The sequence below is a fragment of the Mauremys reevesii genome, linkage group 1 (assembly GCF_016161935.1).
Source record: "Mauremys reevesii isolate NIE-2019 linkage group 1, ASM1616193v1, whole genome shotgun sequence".
Taxonomy (NCBI): Eukaryota; Metazoa; Chordata; order Testudines; family Geoemydidae; genus Mauremys; species Mauremys reevesii.
The window spans coordinates 354,542,596-354,556,312 of NC_052623.1; the positions used below are offsets into that span (position 1 = coordinate 354,542,596).

At 51.9% G+C, this 13,717-nt stretch overlaps 1 protein-coding gene across 1 annotated transcript in view; it reads left to right on the top strand.

Moving 5' to 3' along the window:
• The window catches only part of LOC120385073 (putative cation exchanger C521.04c), a 30,856-nt gene extending 22,808 nt beyond the window's left edge, over window positions 1-8,048 (top strand). Inside the window, exons 14-20 of the mRNA XM_039504221.1 lie at window positions 829-866; window positions 2,035-2,147; window positions 2,596-2,744; window positions 4,539-4,633; window positions 5,722-5,800; window positions 6,531-6,639; window positions 7,319-8,048. Of these exons, the coding sequence (XP_039360155.1) occupies window positions 829-866; window positions 2,035-2,147; window positions 2,596-2,744; window positions 4,539-4,633; window positions 5,722-5,800; window positions 6,531-6,639; window positions 7,319-7,392 (657 nt within the window). The 3' untranslated portion in view covers window positions 7,393-8,048. The remainder of the gene's footprint in view (window positions 1-828; window positions 867-2,034; window positions 2,148-2,595; window positions 2,745-4,538; window positions 4,634-5,721; window positions 5,801-6,530; window positions 6,640-7,318) is intronic.
• Window positions 8,049-13,717: the final 5,669 nt, after the last annotated feature.

The following is a 13,717-nucleotide window of genomic DNA, read 5'->3' on the forward strand; positions in this document are numbered from 1 at the left end:
CAGCGTACTGGAACAAAGAGCAGTTCATCTGGCTTGGAGTGTTCTTCATCAGCAAGGGAAGGCTGTGCGGGCAGTAATGAGCATTACCCTGCCAATGCAACATCTCAGCAAGCAGGGGGTGCTCATTCCACCCCCTTGTGCACAGAGGTGTTTCTACCTCAACATTTGTCCTGTAGCCCTATATCTGGCTGGGGAGAACAAATGCAGATTGCCTCAGCAGAGACTGCTCCCCAAATGACCCCCTCAAGGATTGAACTCACAACCCTGGGTTTAGCAGGCCAATGTTCAAACCACTGAGCTATCCCTCCCCTCTTCTTGTCAACTATCTGGAATGGGCCATCTTGATTATCACTACAAAAGTTTTCTTTTTCTCCTGCAGATAATAGCTCATCTTAATTAGCCTCTTAGAATTGGTAGGGCAACTTCCACCGTGTGTGTGTGTGTGTGTTTCTTACCATATGTTCCAGTCTATGCATCCGATGAAGTGGGCTGTAGCCCACGAAAGCTTATGCCCCAATACCCGTGTTAGTCTCTAAGGTGCCACAAGTACTCCTGTTCTTTTTGCGGATACAGACTAACACGGCTGCTACTCTGAAACCAGTTACAGGTAAGTAACCTTCATTTCTCCTGGTCACTGCATGGGGCTCTGCTCCAGTCTGACAAACGAACTGCTGTTCCCTAGCATCTGTGGGGAGGGAGACGGGGTGAGTGGAGATTATGGCTTCGGTGTATCATCTCACCATTCATAAACCGTCCTACAGTGAGCACGTGAGACTAGATCAATGTCACTGGAACCAACCAAACCGTCCTGTGGTTCTTGTTTTTCAGATGGAGAACAATGGCACCCTGTACTACAAACACGTCCAGTAAGTGCCTCACCGTCTGTCCTGTTGCTTGGACATAGCGGATCAGCCCTGGCCCCACTAAAGAAGCACATGGGAGCTATGATCCCTAATGGGATGCCCAAGCACCTTCCAAGCTGCATTGCTTTCATGCTTCTCTCGGTGCCTTGCCTGAAGGGCCAAGCCAGCTTCCCCTACAGCAGCAGGGGCTGATCTGGGCTCTGCCACTGGCTTAGCTGTGCAGTCTCAGTCTCATCACCTGTAAAATGGGCTTAATACCTGTCTCCTGGGAGGTGGGTTGGGATGACTGTCTCCAGTGTCTGGGAACACGTGCTGCTCTCTTAGCTGAATCCCCGGCCCTAAGTCCCATCAGCCATGGACACGACGCGGCCCGATTATCTCTGCAGCTCCATTGATGCTAGAGCAGCATAGAGAGGTTAATGTAATGGCCAAGTCTCCGGCTCCCATCGGGAGGTGCGGCTCTTTACAGGGCACTCAAATCCGCTTTCCCATGTGTTGTGGGAGAGGAAGGTTTAATCCTTCCTAGGTCTCCGTCCCCACGGCCGAGCTCAGCTGTTGGCTGCTGCTTGCTCTGCCAGCTCCTTTGTGTAAAGCGCTTGCCACTCTGACCCTGGGTTTCTCCAGCAAGTTGCTTCAGAGTGCAGGGCTCCTGGCTAGGGAGGGTGGGTTTAGCCCCCTTGGGGGGCCCTTGTGTGAGATGAGGTACATCCCCCCCCCCCCGCTGCATCCCCTTGGGTGGCTGCAAAAGGCCAGGCACACACAGGGTTAGTGGAGAGAAGTGGGGTAGGGGGGGTGGGGGCTCTGGCTGACATCAGGTGGGAAAAACCCTCTAGCAGGCAGCTGGCTTTGGGGGCTGCCAGAGCCCTGAGGATTGAGCACCTTGAGCCGGGGGGGCACAGACAGTAACACCCATCTTAGTTGGGGATGGGTCCTGCTTTGAGCAGGGGGTTGGACTAGATACCTCCTGAGGTCCCTTCCAACCCTGAGATTCTGTGAGTCTGTGACCCCCGCCCCCAGTCATCGTAGAGTGACCAAAACCAGCCTGGCCAAAGGCAGCAAACCCCTCCCTGCCCCCCTTGGGGAAGGGCCAGAGGTGAATTCCCAGGAGCTGCTGGGAGGGGGGAAGTAGGGGGTTCTCCTTCCAGCTCCCTGCAGCTCTGGTGTGTTGCAGGCCCCTGGTGTACACGGTGTCCCTCGTGCTTCCTGCTGCCTACATCATCGGCCTCTTCTTCACCCTGAAGACTCACTCGCACATCTACGACATTCACATCAGCGACTGCCACAGTAAGTCCCCGCCGCGGCCGGCCCAGAGCGCTGGGCTGACCTTTCCTCTGGCCCAGCACAGAAAGATGGATTCAGTGCTCTCTGCTGTCCAGAGCAGGGGACTGGGAGCCAGGACTCCTGGGTTCTATTCCTGGCCTTGCTGCTGGCTCTGTGCGCAAGGCGGGGGTGGGACCTGGCCCTGGAGTGCTGTGGAAGTCCCTGCACCCACCCACTGCATTACTCAGGCGCTCTAACCCCCAGACTGGAGACCCCTGGGGAGCAAAGCTGTGTCCACCCAAAGCTTGGGCAGTAATGTCTCCCTTTCCCTGGAGGGACCAACCCAGAGGCAGCTGATCGTATCAGGAGGCTGCAGCAGTTGAGTGGGGATGGGTAGATGGGGCCTGTCCCTATTGCTGAGCCCAGGTCTGTGCCTAGGGGTCTCTCTGCTCACATGCCTCCTTGCTTTTAGTGCCCGGTCACCATCACAGCGCCGTGGTCCACTGGTCCCGCTGCAGGGCTCTGATCATTCTCCTGCTCTCCACCCTGTGCATGTCGGCCTGCGCTGACCTAGCCACGGAGCACATCAGCCCCATCCTCACTAACTCCACCGTGTCTCAGGTAAGGAGCCTTCTGCCTGCCCAGGTCCACGGGCCTGTGGTGCTGCAGCCACCCTGCAGGGAACCACAGCAGAGTGGAGAAGTAGCCCCGTAAAGCCTGGATTGGAATACATGGGGATAAACCTAAACCCCAGAGCAGGCTTTAGGGCCCGATGCCGATCTCACGATGAACGGCGTTACCTTGGGATCCAGCCCGATGGCCCCAGTTTAAGAACTTGCCAGATGCCCAGCCAATGGGCTATGTAACCGTGTCGCCATGGTAGGTTTGGATTTGGGGCTGCTTAGTGACTAGCAGGAAGAGACTGGCCTAATACAGGCCTTAACCAACACGTTCTCTCTCTGCAGAGAGCTGGACTGTGGTGGTTTTCAAGCTCCCTTTCACGAGGCCCCCATGAGGCTCAGTCTCCACTCACCTGCATTGGCCCCTTCCCTGACAGGTGATCCTGGGTTGCTGACACCTGAACTTCTGAAGGGGAAGCCTCTGGCTCAGTCACGGGAGAGTTGACGCAGTTCAGCCACGTGACTGGGTTTGAATGGGGCTAGGGCACCGAATGCTGTGTCAGACTCGGAAGGCTAGTTCGTCATAAGAACAGCCAGACTGGGTCAGACCAATGGTCCACCTAGCCCCGTATCCTGTGTTCTGACCGTGGCCAATGCCAGGTGCCCCAGAGGGAATGACCAGAACAGGGAATCATCAAGTGCTTCATCTCCTGGTGTCTACTCCCAGCTTCTGGCAGTCAGATGCTTAGGACAATGGCTCTCAACCAGGGGTACAACTAGATACCTCCTGAGATCCCTTCCAACCCTGATATTCTATGGTGGTGAAGCACTGGAATGGGTTACCTAGGGAGGTGGTGGAATCTCCATCCTTAGAGGTTTTTAAGGCTCTGCCCTTGACAAAGCCCTGGCTGGAGTTAATTGGGGTTGGTCCTGCTTGAACAGGGGGTTGGACTAGATGACCTCCTGAGGTCCCTTCCAACCCTGATATTCTATTATTCTGGGGGGTACGCAGAGGTCTTCCGGGGGTACAGCAATTCCTCTAGATCAGTGTTTCTCAACCTGGGGGTTGCAACCCCCAGGCAAGTCAAGGGACAGATTTAGGGGGTTCGCTACTGCAGGGCCAGCCTTAGGGGGTGGCAAGAAGGGCAGTTGCCTGGTGCCTCACCACAGAGGGCCCCGCAATGCTAAGTTACATGCTTCAGCCACGGGTGATGGGGCTCTGGCTTCCGCCATGGGTGGTGGAGCAACAGTAGTCTGGAAAGGTTGAGAACCACTGGCTTAGACATCCAGAGCCTGGGGTTGCATCCCTGACTATCTTGGCTAGTAGCCATTGATGGACCCATCCTCCATGAATGTCTCGTTCTCTTCCGTACCAGAGTGCCTGCACTGCCAGGTGGGGAGGGGGGAGTAGCCCCTAGAGGTGGCAGTCTGTGCTCTTACCCCTGGGGGGGGACGACTCAAACCCGTCACCATTGTTCATGTAGTATCCCCCCCAGTTGGATGCATTTCTGAAGGGTGCACTCGCCATGCGAGGATGCTCCCTAGAACCCCATGGAGACACGACTTTGTGCCGTGTTCCCCGGGGGGCCTCTTGCTTTGGCTCTATACCCGCTCTAGGATAGCGACTCTCCCAAGGAGCTGATGTTCTGAAAGGCTGTGAAATCGGTCTCTGTAGGAAGGGACGGGTGAGGGATAGTTACAGGTAACGGGAGCTCACTGCTCCATGGAGAGCAGCCCTGGCGGGGCTGTGGCGTTCGCTAGCTCTGTGCTGACTCTCTCTTGCTCTCCTTGGCAGTATTTCATTGGGGTGACCGTGCTGGCTATGGTGCCCGAGCTCCCGGAGCTGGTCAATGGAATCCAGTTTGCCCTGCAGAACAACCTGAGCTTGAGGTGAGTGAGTCCACTGAACCTGGCAGGGCTTCTGCAATAGCCGGCATGAGGTGCCGGAGGCTAGTCCTAGCCCGTGGCTTCCACTAGAGCAAACGGGCAGATGCTGAACTCGTCACCATGTTCCCTAGCAGGAAACTCCCTTTAATGATCTGAGCAGCTGGGACATGCGGGCTAGTGCTCTAGCTCACCCAGGAGCTGCCCTTGTCTGGACTTGATCGTGGGGATCACTTCATCTGACGCACCAAGCGACTCTCCGGTGTTAGCCAGCCGTGGATTTCCATGGGGAGGTGTCGGTGGCTCTCCACTGCTCGCTGTAATAGTCTTGGCTTCTAAGGATGGTATCTAGGGGAAGGAGCCATCTGCTCCTTGTCCCAAGTTATTTAAAGCAGAGAGGGTCCAGTCTTCCTAGAGTCTTAAATGTCTAAAACGGCCCAGTACAAACTCCAGGGTGAAGTATCTCAGCTCTCTCCCTCCCAGCAACTGGAGATGCACTGAGAAGGGCCAGTCTGAAAGGTGCTGCTGGGGATGTGCCAGACCCCAGAGGTGTTTCTTGGTGCACTGCATCTCGTACTGGTCCCTTGGTGGGAAGGTGTCACTGAGCGTACTAGAATCCGTAGGGCAGGATTTACCTGGCCTGCAGCCCATGTTGGAAACGGATCCCCCCCAAAATGCTCTTTTCCTATTGAAATCTAACATGCCCCTCCCGCTCTGCTCAAGGGTACACCGCACTGCCCCCTTCCTGAAAGCTGGGCCCCCTCAAACTTGTGAGCGGTGTTACTGCGTGCAGGCAGAGTGCAATATAACGAAACGGATCCTCCTATTCCACGCTGGGCTCTAAACACTTCTGCGAGAAGTTACTTTCAGATCACACTTCAGCAAAACTCTGTGCTGTTCTGGTGTTGGAAGAGACAGTCCGTGAAATGCCATGTGCTGTGACTCTTGGACCAAGGTGCCTGCACTGGATCATGTTCCGGGGGGCTCTGCAGGCTGTCTAACCCCTGCCTCTTGGAGAGGGGTACAACTCTAATGCTGTGTTTAGAAGCCTCGAGTGCAGGTTAATTTATGGTGTCTCTGCTCCTCCTCCATAGTATTGAGATTGGGAGCTGTATTGCTGTCCAGGTCTGCATGTTGCAGATACCCATCCTGGTGCTCTTCACTATCTTCTACGTAAGTAATGGAGCTGGAGCCAGACTTCATGGTTACTGCTGTTTTCTCCACTCTGCTTGTGGCCACTGGGGCTTTGGGGCAGGAGGAAGCACCCCTGGTTGCAGGGGTTTGGGACGACTGCACACCTAAGAATGTGACTCGGATAGGAACATTGTGCTACTGTTGGCGAAGGGTACTGGAGAAATGGTGTGATTGAGCTATGCTAGTTTTAGAGCAGGAACGGTGTAGGCAGGGTCCCCCCCCACCAGCATCTCTGAGTTTTGGAGAGCCAGTCACTAGTCCTCAGTGTCCCAAGCAGTGGGTTGACTGCACAGTCAGACAGTGAGGGAGTTAATCCAACATGCTCATTAGCTTTTTAAAGGGGAGCAGATGAGACAGGTGAGATTCTTGCTAATACGTGTGAACCAGAGTGACGAAAAACCGTCTGTCCCCCTGTCCAGCAGGGATTGGGAACATGGCAGGTTAATACATTTTTATCCTGATCATTGACTTTAAAATACTAAGCTTCCTGTGAGGGTTTTTGTACTATGTGCATGGCTTGTTTATCCACACTGCTGCAGGTACAGTGTGTAGTAGTGGGTGGAACAGTCTTTCAAGAGTCTCTGGGTAAGGAACTGGGACTGTCTTAATGGGCAGAACAAGCTTTCTGAAGTCACTGTGACGGTCCCTGCAGGGCATAATCGTGGCTGACATGCCCAGGGTTTAAAAGCTGCTCTCTAACTTTCCACAGCCTACAGGTTTCATACTTGTCTTCAGTGATCTCCATGTCTACTCCAGCATGTTCAGCGTGGTTCTCATGAACTACATCTTCATGGATGGCAAGTGCGACTACTTCCAAGGTAACCGTCCACATGGGCCAGTCTTCTCCTCCCTTGAGAATTTTTTAATCCTCTCCAACTCCTCCCATAGCTGCTCACAAACATTCCCACGCTTCCTGAGCAGGCTCATTCAGGGACAGGGATTGACGGTGTAGAAGGGGCGTCACTGTGTCCCGTGTCTGTCTCTGACTCCATATCCGATTTGCTCTAACGTTAAAAAGTCTTAACTGCAATCCCACCCTGGGAGCAGAGCCAAGAGAGGCCCTTTCCTTCATGCCAATCTCCTCAGTAGAAGCTCCAGACCATCTGATCATTCATGATGTGATGGATGTCCACAATTAACTGGCCCAGTAACTGGAACTTAAATCTGTTGTCCCAGGAGTGGTAGATCCAGGAGTAAAGTGGATTCTTCTAACTGGTAGATGACTCAATCCCCGCAGGAAGCTGCTCCAAAGAAGGTTTTGTCACGACCTACTGTTATCTGGCTCTCAAATGTGGGCTTAAACGGTCCCTTAACTTTGAGATTACAGTGTAGTTTCACAACCTGGAGCACTTGTCCCAGTGTGAACTTCCAGATTCTGTCCTGAGCAGACTGGCAGCTGCTCCATCTAGTGCAAAATCCACCTTCCCAAATCTTGTTCACTGCTGAGTGTGATTCCACCCCTCTAGCTCCTAACGACGGTGGTTCTCACTCCCCCAGGTACAGTGCTGGTGATGGTCTACATCATCCTCCTAGCTGTGTATTTCTTTGCTCCTTCCCCTGCTGGCTGCTGAGGCCTGACTCCATGGACTCTGTGTTCTCACCTTGGGCGAAGACTCCCCCCAGGGCAGCTTCTGTTAAGAAATGTTGAGTGTTTTTTCTCAGGGACTCGGCTGGCCTGGTTTTACTCTAAAACCATTTGTTGCATGAAGCTAAAGAACCTGCTGCCGGAGTTTTGTTTTTCCTTCAACAGCTGTTTGAAAAGATGGGATTGAATTGGGAATTGCTAAGCACTGGAAAAGGGGGGGGGGGTGTTTTGCTCGTCCGGTCACTCCTTCTGAACCCAAGAAGACGCCTTAATGCCAGAATGCTGCCTTGTGTACCAAAGTGCAGCTCGGTCTGGGATTGCGGCTAGAGGGAGATCTGTTGTTGGCAAAAGCTTTTGAGGAACAGAAGAGTCCTCCTTTGACTGGCTTTCGACTCTGAAGGATGCACTGTTCTCCTGCTGCTGGGAAAGCGTTGCCCTCTCCAAGGTGCTGACTTGAAAAGAGCCATGTCCTGTCCTCCCAGGATAGACTGCTACCTGCGTGTCATGGACATGGCAACCTCTAACTCCGGCCTGTAGAAATAACACAGGTGGTTTTTTGCTGTAACTTGAAATGAACCCTGTTTCTCTTCCTCCCTCCCCACCCCCAACTGTTCTGATTAAAGCAGTTTTGTAGAAACTTGATCTGGTCCTGTATCTAAAGGGGCAAACAAGGATCTCTGCAGGCAGCCACATGCAGGGATGTGGGAGATTGTAGCTGACTGACCTAGCGGGGTTCTTCACGCCACTACCCTACTCAGGGCCAATATAGGTTCTTAGGCCTGATGTTCAGTTTCTCCATGTAGCATGACCCATGTGAGGTTGCGGAAGCAAACTGGTAAGAGACCCCTTCCTTGGAGTAAATATCCCTCCATCACTCAGGGCCTCTGTCCTCTATTAGGAGTCTGTCTTCTGCCTCTGTTAGTACAGACCAGAAGGGAGAATGAGCTAGAACAGATGCTTCTGTCATGTGAGTCCTAGTTAAACTTTGTTGCTGGAGCCAATTGGCCAATCTGCTGCTTGGTGAGAAGCCATTTTTCAAAATTTCCCTCCCTGCTCTAACAAGGTGGTTATAGCCTGTGCCCCAGCTGCAGCAGCAATGCTGGGGCAGCGCTGTCTTGCATTAGCATTAAATCTGTGTGCTGGGGTGTAAATAAGCTAGGAGCTGCTGTAGCTCTTAAGACACCCAAAACTTTTCTTCTGTTTTAAGAGCGTGCTTGCCACAAGTTGCTCCCTTGTATTTCAAAACAGTGTGCGCCACACCCTCAAGCCCGTGTTGCTTCAAATCAGGCACCTTGACTTCCCCAGGTCGTTAGGCACAGTGGGAGGGAGCTTCTCTCCCTACCTCTAGAGGAAGGCTGGGGCAGGATGCTAGACACTGAAACTGAACCGGAGCAGCTGGGGCTAAACTTCCTGAGCACTCACAGTGCAAATGAAGCTGGGCTCTGGCCATACTGTGCTAAATATGCTGCAAAGTCAGGCTCTTGGTGTTAATGGACCCTCGACAAGGTTGGCCTTCATGTGTCTGTCTGTTTGCTAGCTTTACCTTGTGGCTAATACCACCTCCCTGGGCTAAGGTGAAGATCATGTGGGGAGCAGTGACAGTAGGGTCAGTGCTGTAGCAATAGGGGGAAGGAAATTAGTGCAGTATCTAGAGAGGGTGGTAAATAAGTCCTCGGCCTGCTCACTGAATGAGGAGAAAACACTACCCCTGTGCAGCAGGTGCCAGCCCAGAACCATCAGCGCCTGGGGGCTGAGCTAAGCACAGGCAACCAAAGCTTCCTTCTCTGGGGTACCCGACTTTACATCCCAAATTGCTCCTTAAAAGGATTTATTGTCCCAAATTGGTTCCCCTGGAGTATCTGAAAAAATCAGATTGACACCCCCCCCCTCAGATCATCAGGGCTTTACCTGCACAACCCACCCTTACTAACCCTTGCACTAACAGTAATGGTAACAGGAGCAGGCTCGCTTCCTCTGGATCAGCCATGAGACGGGGATGGGGGTTTGACAGTAAGGTGGAGATGTTGATGGTCTATAAGAAGTGATCTAATTGCTACAGGAGGCTTGTGCCTCCAGCTCTCTTCCCTCCCCTACTCCCCACAGGCTGCTGCCTCCATGGGTGGTAGCATTGAGCACAGGAGGGACAGTAACTGCTTTCAGTTCCTGAGGCCAGGGGGAGAAGCAAGTGCAGGGAAGGTCTGGCTTGACTGTGAATGAGCAAGATAACGCTAGGGGCAAATATCTCCCACTAGGGTGATCAAATGTCCTGATTTTATAGGGACAGTCCTGATATTTGGGGCTTTCTTATATAGGCTCCTATTACCCCCCACCCCTGATTTTTCATGTTTGCTGTCTGGTCACCTTATCTCCCACCCACAAACCAACAGAGGATTTGCCTTCACTCTTCCAAAGCTGTTAGCAAGTCTTCTGTTCTCTAAGAGAAAAAGCATCTGCCATGAAACCACATCTCCATTCCAAGGTCTCCTTTCTTCATGGGCCAAGGGCTTTTGCTAAAGACCCTAGCGAGGGAGCTAGGGGATAGTTCAGTGGCATTAATAGCTCCTAGAGCCAGCAGTTTCCTAGTGCAAACAAACTTAGTGCTGGAGGTTGTCATAAAGCAAATTCCCTGCTCCTGCAGTGATACAGAGCCATAGCTTACATAAATGTCTGTGCCATTGCTGCTCTGGCAGGGGGTTAAAGAACCAAGGCACCTGTCAGGCTTGCATGGATTCTGCTTGACAGGTGATCACTAGTGGTGAGAACAGGCACTGCAGCATGGGCAGCAGTGTTAGGGGGAAGGACCTGGAGGGCTCCCTGCATGAATGGAACTGGACTTGCAGCAATTTCATTCCACGTTGGAGCTCCCCTGGGGCAGTGGCCCAGCACAGGCTACACACACAGGAAGTGCACGTGCAGGAGTGCTGGCAAGGCTTGTGCACTAATGCACCAGTACATGCATGGAAAACTAGGGTGAGCTAGTTTAATGTTGATGAGACTCAGGAAACAAGATACCTGCATTGGGCTACTAAAGCATATGCTTCAGTGACACCATCAATATCATAAGACTGGAAGGGACCTCAAAAGGCCACCTAGTCCCATTCCCTGCACTCACAGCAGGACTAGTCACTAGATCAGCCCTGACCCATTTGTCTAACTTGCTCTTAATTTCCAGTGATAGATTCCACAACCTCCCTAGGCAATTTATTCCAGTGCTTAACCACCCTGAGTTAGGAAGTTTTTCCTAATGTCCAACCTCAACACCACTTGCTGGAATTTAAGCCCCCTGCTGCTTGCTCTAGCTTTAGAGGTTAAGAACAATTTTTCTCCCTCCTTGTAACAACCCTTTATGTAGTTGAAAAGGTATGTTCCCCTCTCAGGCTTTGCTTCTGCTGACTAAACAAACCAACATTTTTCAATATTCCCTCCTAGGTCATGTTTTCTAAACCTTTAATCATTTTTGTTGCTCTTCCCTGGACTTCCTCCAATTTGTCCACATCTTTCCTGAAATGTGGTGCCCAGAATTGGATACAATACTCCAGCTGAGGCCTAATCAGCACAGAGTAGAGCAGAATTACTTCTCACGTCTTACAATATGCTTCCCAATACATCCCAGAATGTTTGCTTTTTTTGCAACAGCATTACTGTTGACTCTCATTTAGCCTGTGATCCACTACAATCCCCACATCCCTTCCTGCAGTGCTCCTTCCTAGGCAGTCATCTCCCATTTTGTGTGTGTGCAATTGATTGTTCTTTAAGTAGAGTACTTTGCATTTGTGCTTATTGAATTTCATCCTATTTACTTCAGACTGTTTGCCCAGATCATTTTGAATTTTAATCCTGGCCTCCAAACCACTTGCAACCCCTCCCAGCTTGGTATTGTCCACAAACTTTATACACAAACTCTCTGTGCCATTATCTAACTCCTGGATGAAGATACTGAGCAGAACCAGACCCCACTCGATATGCCCTTCCAGGCTGACTGCGAGCCACTGATGATTACTCTCTGGGAAGGCGAGTTCTGCCCTGGTAGCTTCTAGATCTCAGCAAGGGTGAGACCTGGGCTCAGGCCTAGGATTTAAAGACACAAACTCCTCCACTCCCAATTCTGCTTTGACACAGGCTACTTCTCAGCCACAGAAGGACAATACCTACCTCACAGGAGCATTCAGAGGGTTGGTTGCAAGAGACTGTGAAGGTAGAAATGCTATTAATGCAATAGCCCTGAAAGATTTTTTAAAAGGATATTTATTAGCAGCTGCAGCTACTAGCATGCAAGACAGTGGGGTGGAGCATCAGGACTCAAACTGCTAAGGTTCAAACTGGAAGCAACTTTAAACAATGCAGAATTGTTTCTAATCTTGCAACACTAGCTGCTGTCCTGAATGCGCAGTGGATGCTAGTAGCATACTTAATAAAAGGGTGATACCAGGAGGGTTGGGGCCAATCTGGACAGGCACTGGGGGTCTCAGATTAGGTTTTCAACCGAAGTGGGAAACCAAACTTTGGGATATAGGAAGCAGCTTTCCGAGCTCTCTTTGAGTAACACACTGTAGCCCTACTCTTGAGAGCTGGGTGCTTAGAGCCTTGGATAGAAAGTGCTGTAAGGCATGTAGAGTCCCTCAGTAAGAATCTACCCCGTCTCCCTCAAGACAGCAACGCCGGGGCCATTGCTGTGAAGCGACTGAGCTGAACGCTGCACCCTTGGCCAGGGTAGAGACCGAGCCAACACAGATGGCAAACACCAGAGGGAAAGGAGAGGCTAAGGGACAAAGCATGTGATTTGGACAGAGGGTTTTTTTTATTGGATTTTTTTTAAAAAAAAAAAAAGATAACAGCAAAACACTGACAAGGTCCATAAATACAGGCAAGTACATCTCTTGGTCAGCCCTTCACCCTCCCGCCAACCCACTACAGCTTCACCCCACGGGATGTTGGCACGGGGAAAGAAGGGGTGACCACCAATTACTGCATGCATAGCAGACTCCCACACGAAACACATGAACAGGACTGGGGTGCACCGACAATGTCAGGCAAACACAGAGGCTGGCCAAACGCTCCCCCCCCGCTGGAAAGAGGGCACTGGTTCATTCCTCAACACCAAAGAAAGAAACTGCATTTACACAGCAGCCTTTTCCCCCGTTCATCCCCTACAGCTTGGGGAACCTCACACTAGACTCTGCACCCATCCCGAATAGCACGAGAACATGGCCCTTGGGTCTCCTAGTGTCTAGAACTGGCTGCCGACGGCTTTTGATCGGGGGGGGGGGCGCAATGAAGTGGAGGATTAAAAAGCATCAGATTTGATACAAATAAAAAAAATCACAGCAACAGTTCCCTCTTCACCTACAAGGCTCAGTCCCCATGTTAAAGTGGCAATAAATGGAGCCGAGCCAGAGAGAGGGAGCATGCAGTTGAGTTAGTGTTGTGTGATGAGAACAAGACATTTCACAGCAACAGCTCTATGGCCAGCACGTGCTGTAAACATGGGGGGAGGAGCACGACTCCTGCATCCTGCGTTGTTCTAGGCTTGGAATATCGGACGCAGGAAAGACGAGCGTTTGGTTGTGTGTAGCAATCCCCTCACAGCTGAGCCCGTGTTGGCCCAGCGCTCTCCAGTGCTCTGTTACTTGACTGTTTCTGCCCAGAGACGCAAGCAGAGGCACAGCCTGCTTGGAGCAGGGCGGTACCTGCTAGTCGGCCTGGCACCAAGGGAACCACCTACAGGATTTGAAGCTGCACACTTGGAATCTAAAGCGATATCGACATGACAGCATCTCTCGTTACTTCCCCAGGAGACCTCCCTCCAGAGGAGCTGTAACATAGGCTCACAGCAGGGCTCTGAGAAAGTCTTTGGCATACGGTCACTCTAGGATTAGGACTTGGGTTATTTGAGTTACACAGGAGACCGAACCCTGCGGTCATTACTCATGGCTTTTTCCCGGAGGAAAAGCCAAGTAAGGACTTCAACCCTGGACCTGTTTTACACTTCAGAGGTGCTGAGCCCCAACGCTCACTCAAGCCGGTAGCTGGGGGAACTCTGCATCACTCAGGGGCGGGGGGGAAATAGGCTACAACACTTACAACTTTGTTTCTTTAAGCAATGGCAAAGCCCGGGAGTTAGGGGGTTATTCGCCCCTAACATGTAGAAACAGCACCAACCAACGGAAGTTTCCCGGAGACTGAATTAGCGAGTATCTGCCTCAGCTGGCCTAGCAGCAGTACTGACCTCCTGAAACAAAGCAAACTGGGAAACTCGCCCACCTCCCTGGGAAGGAGGAGCAAGAGCAGTGCTTAGAACTTGTCCCTTACAG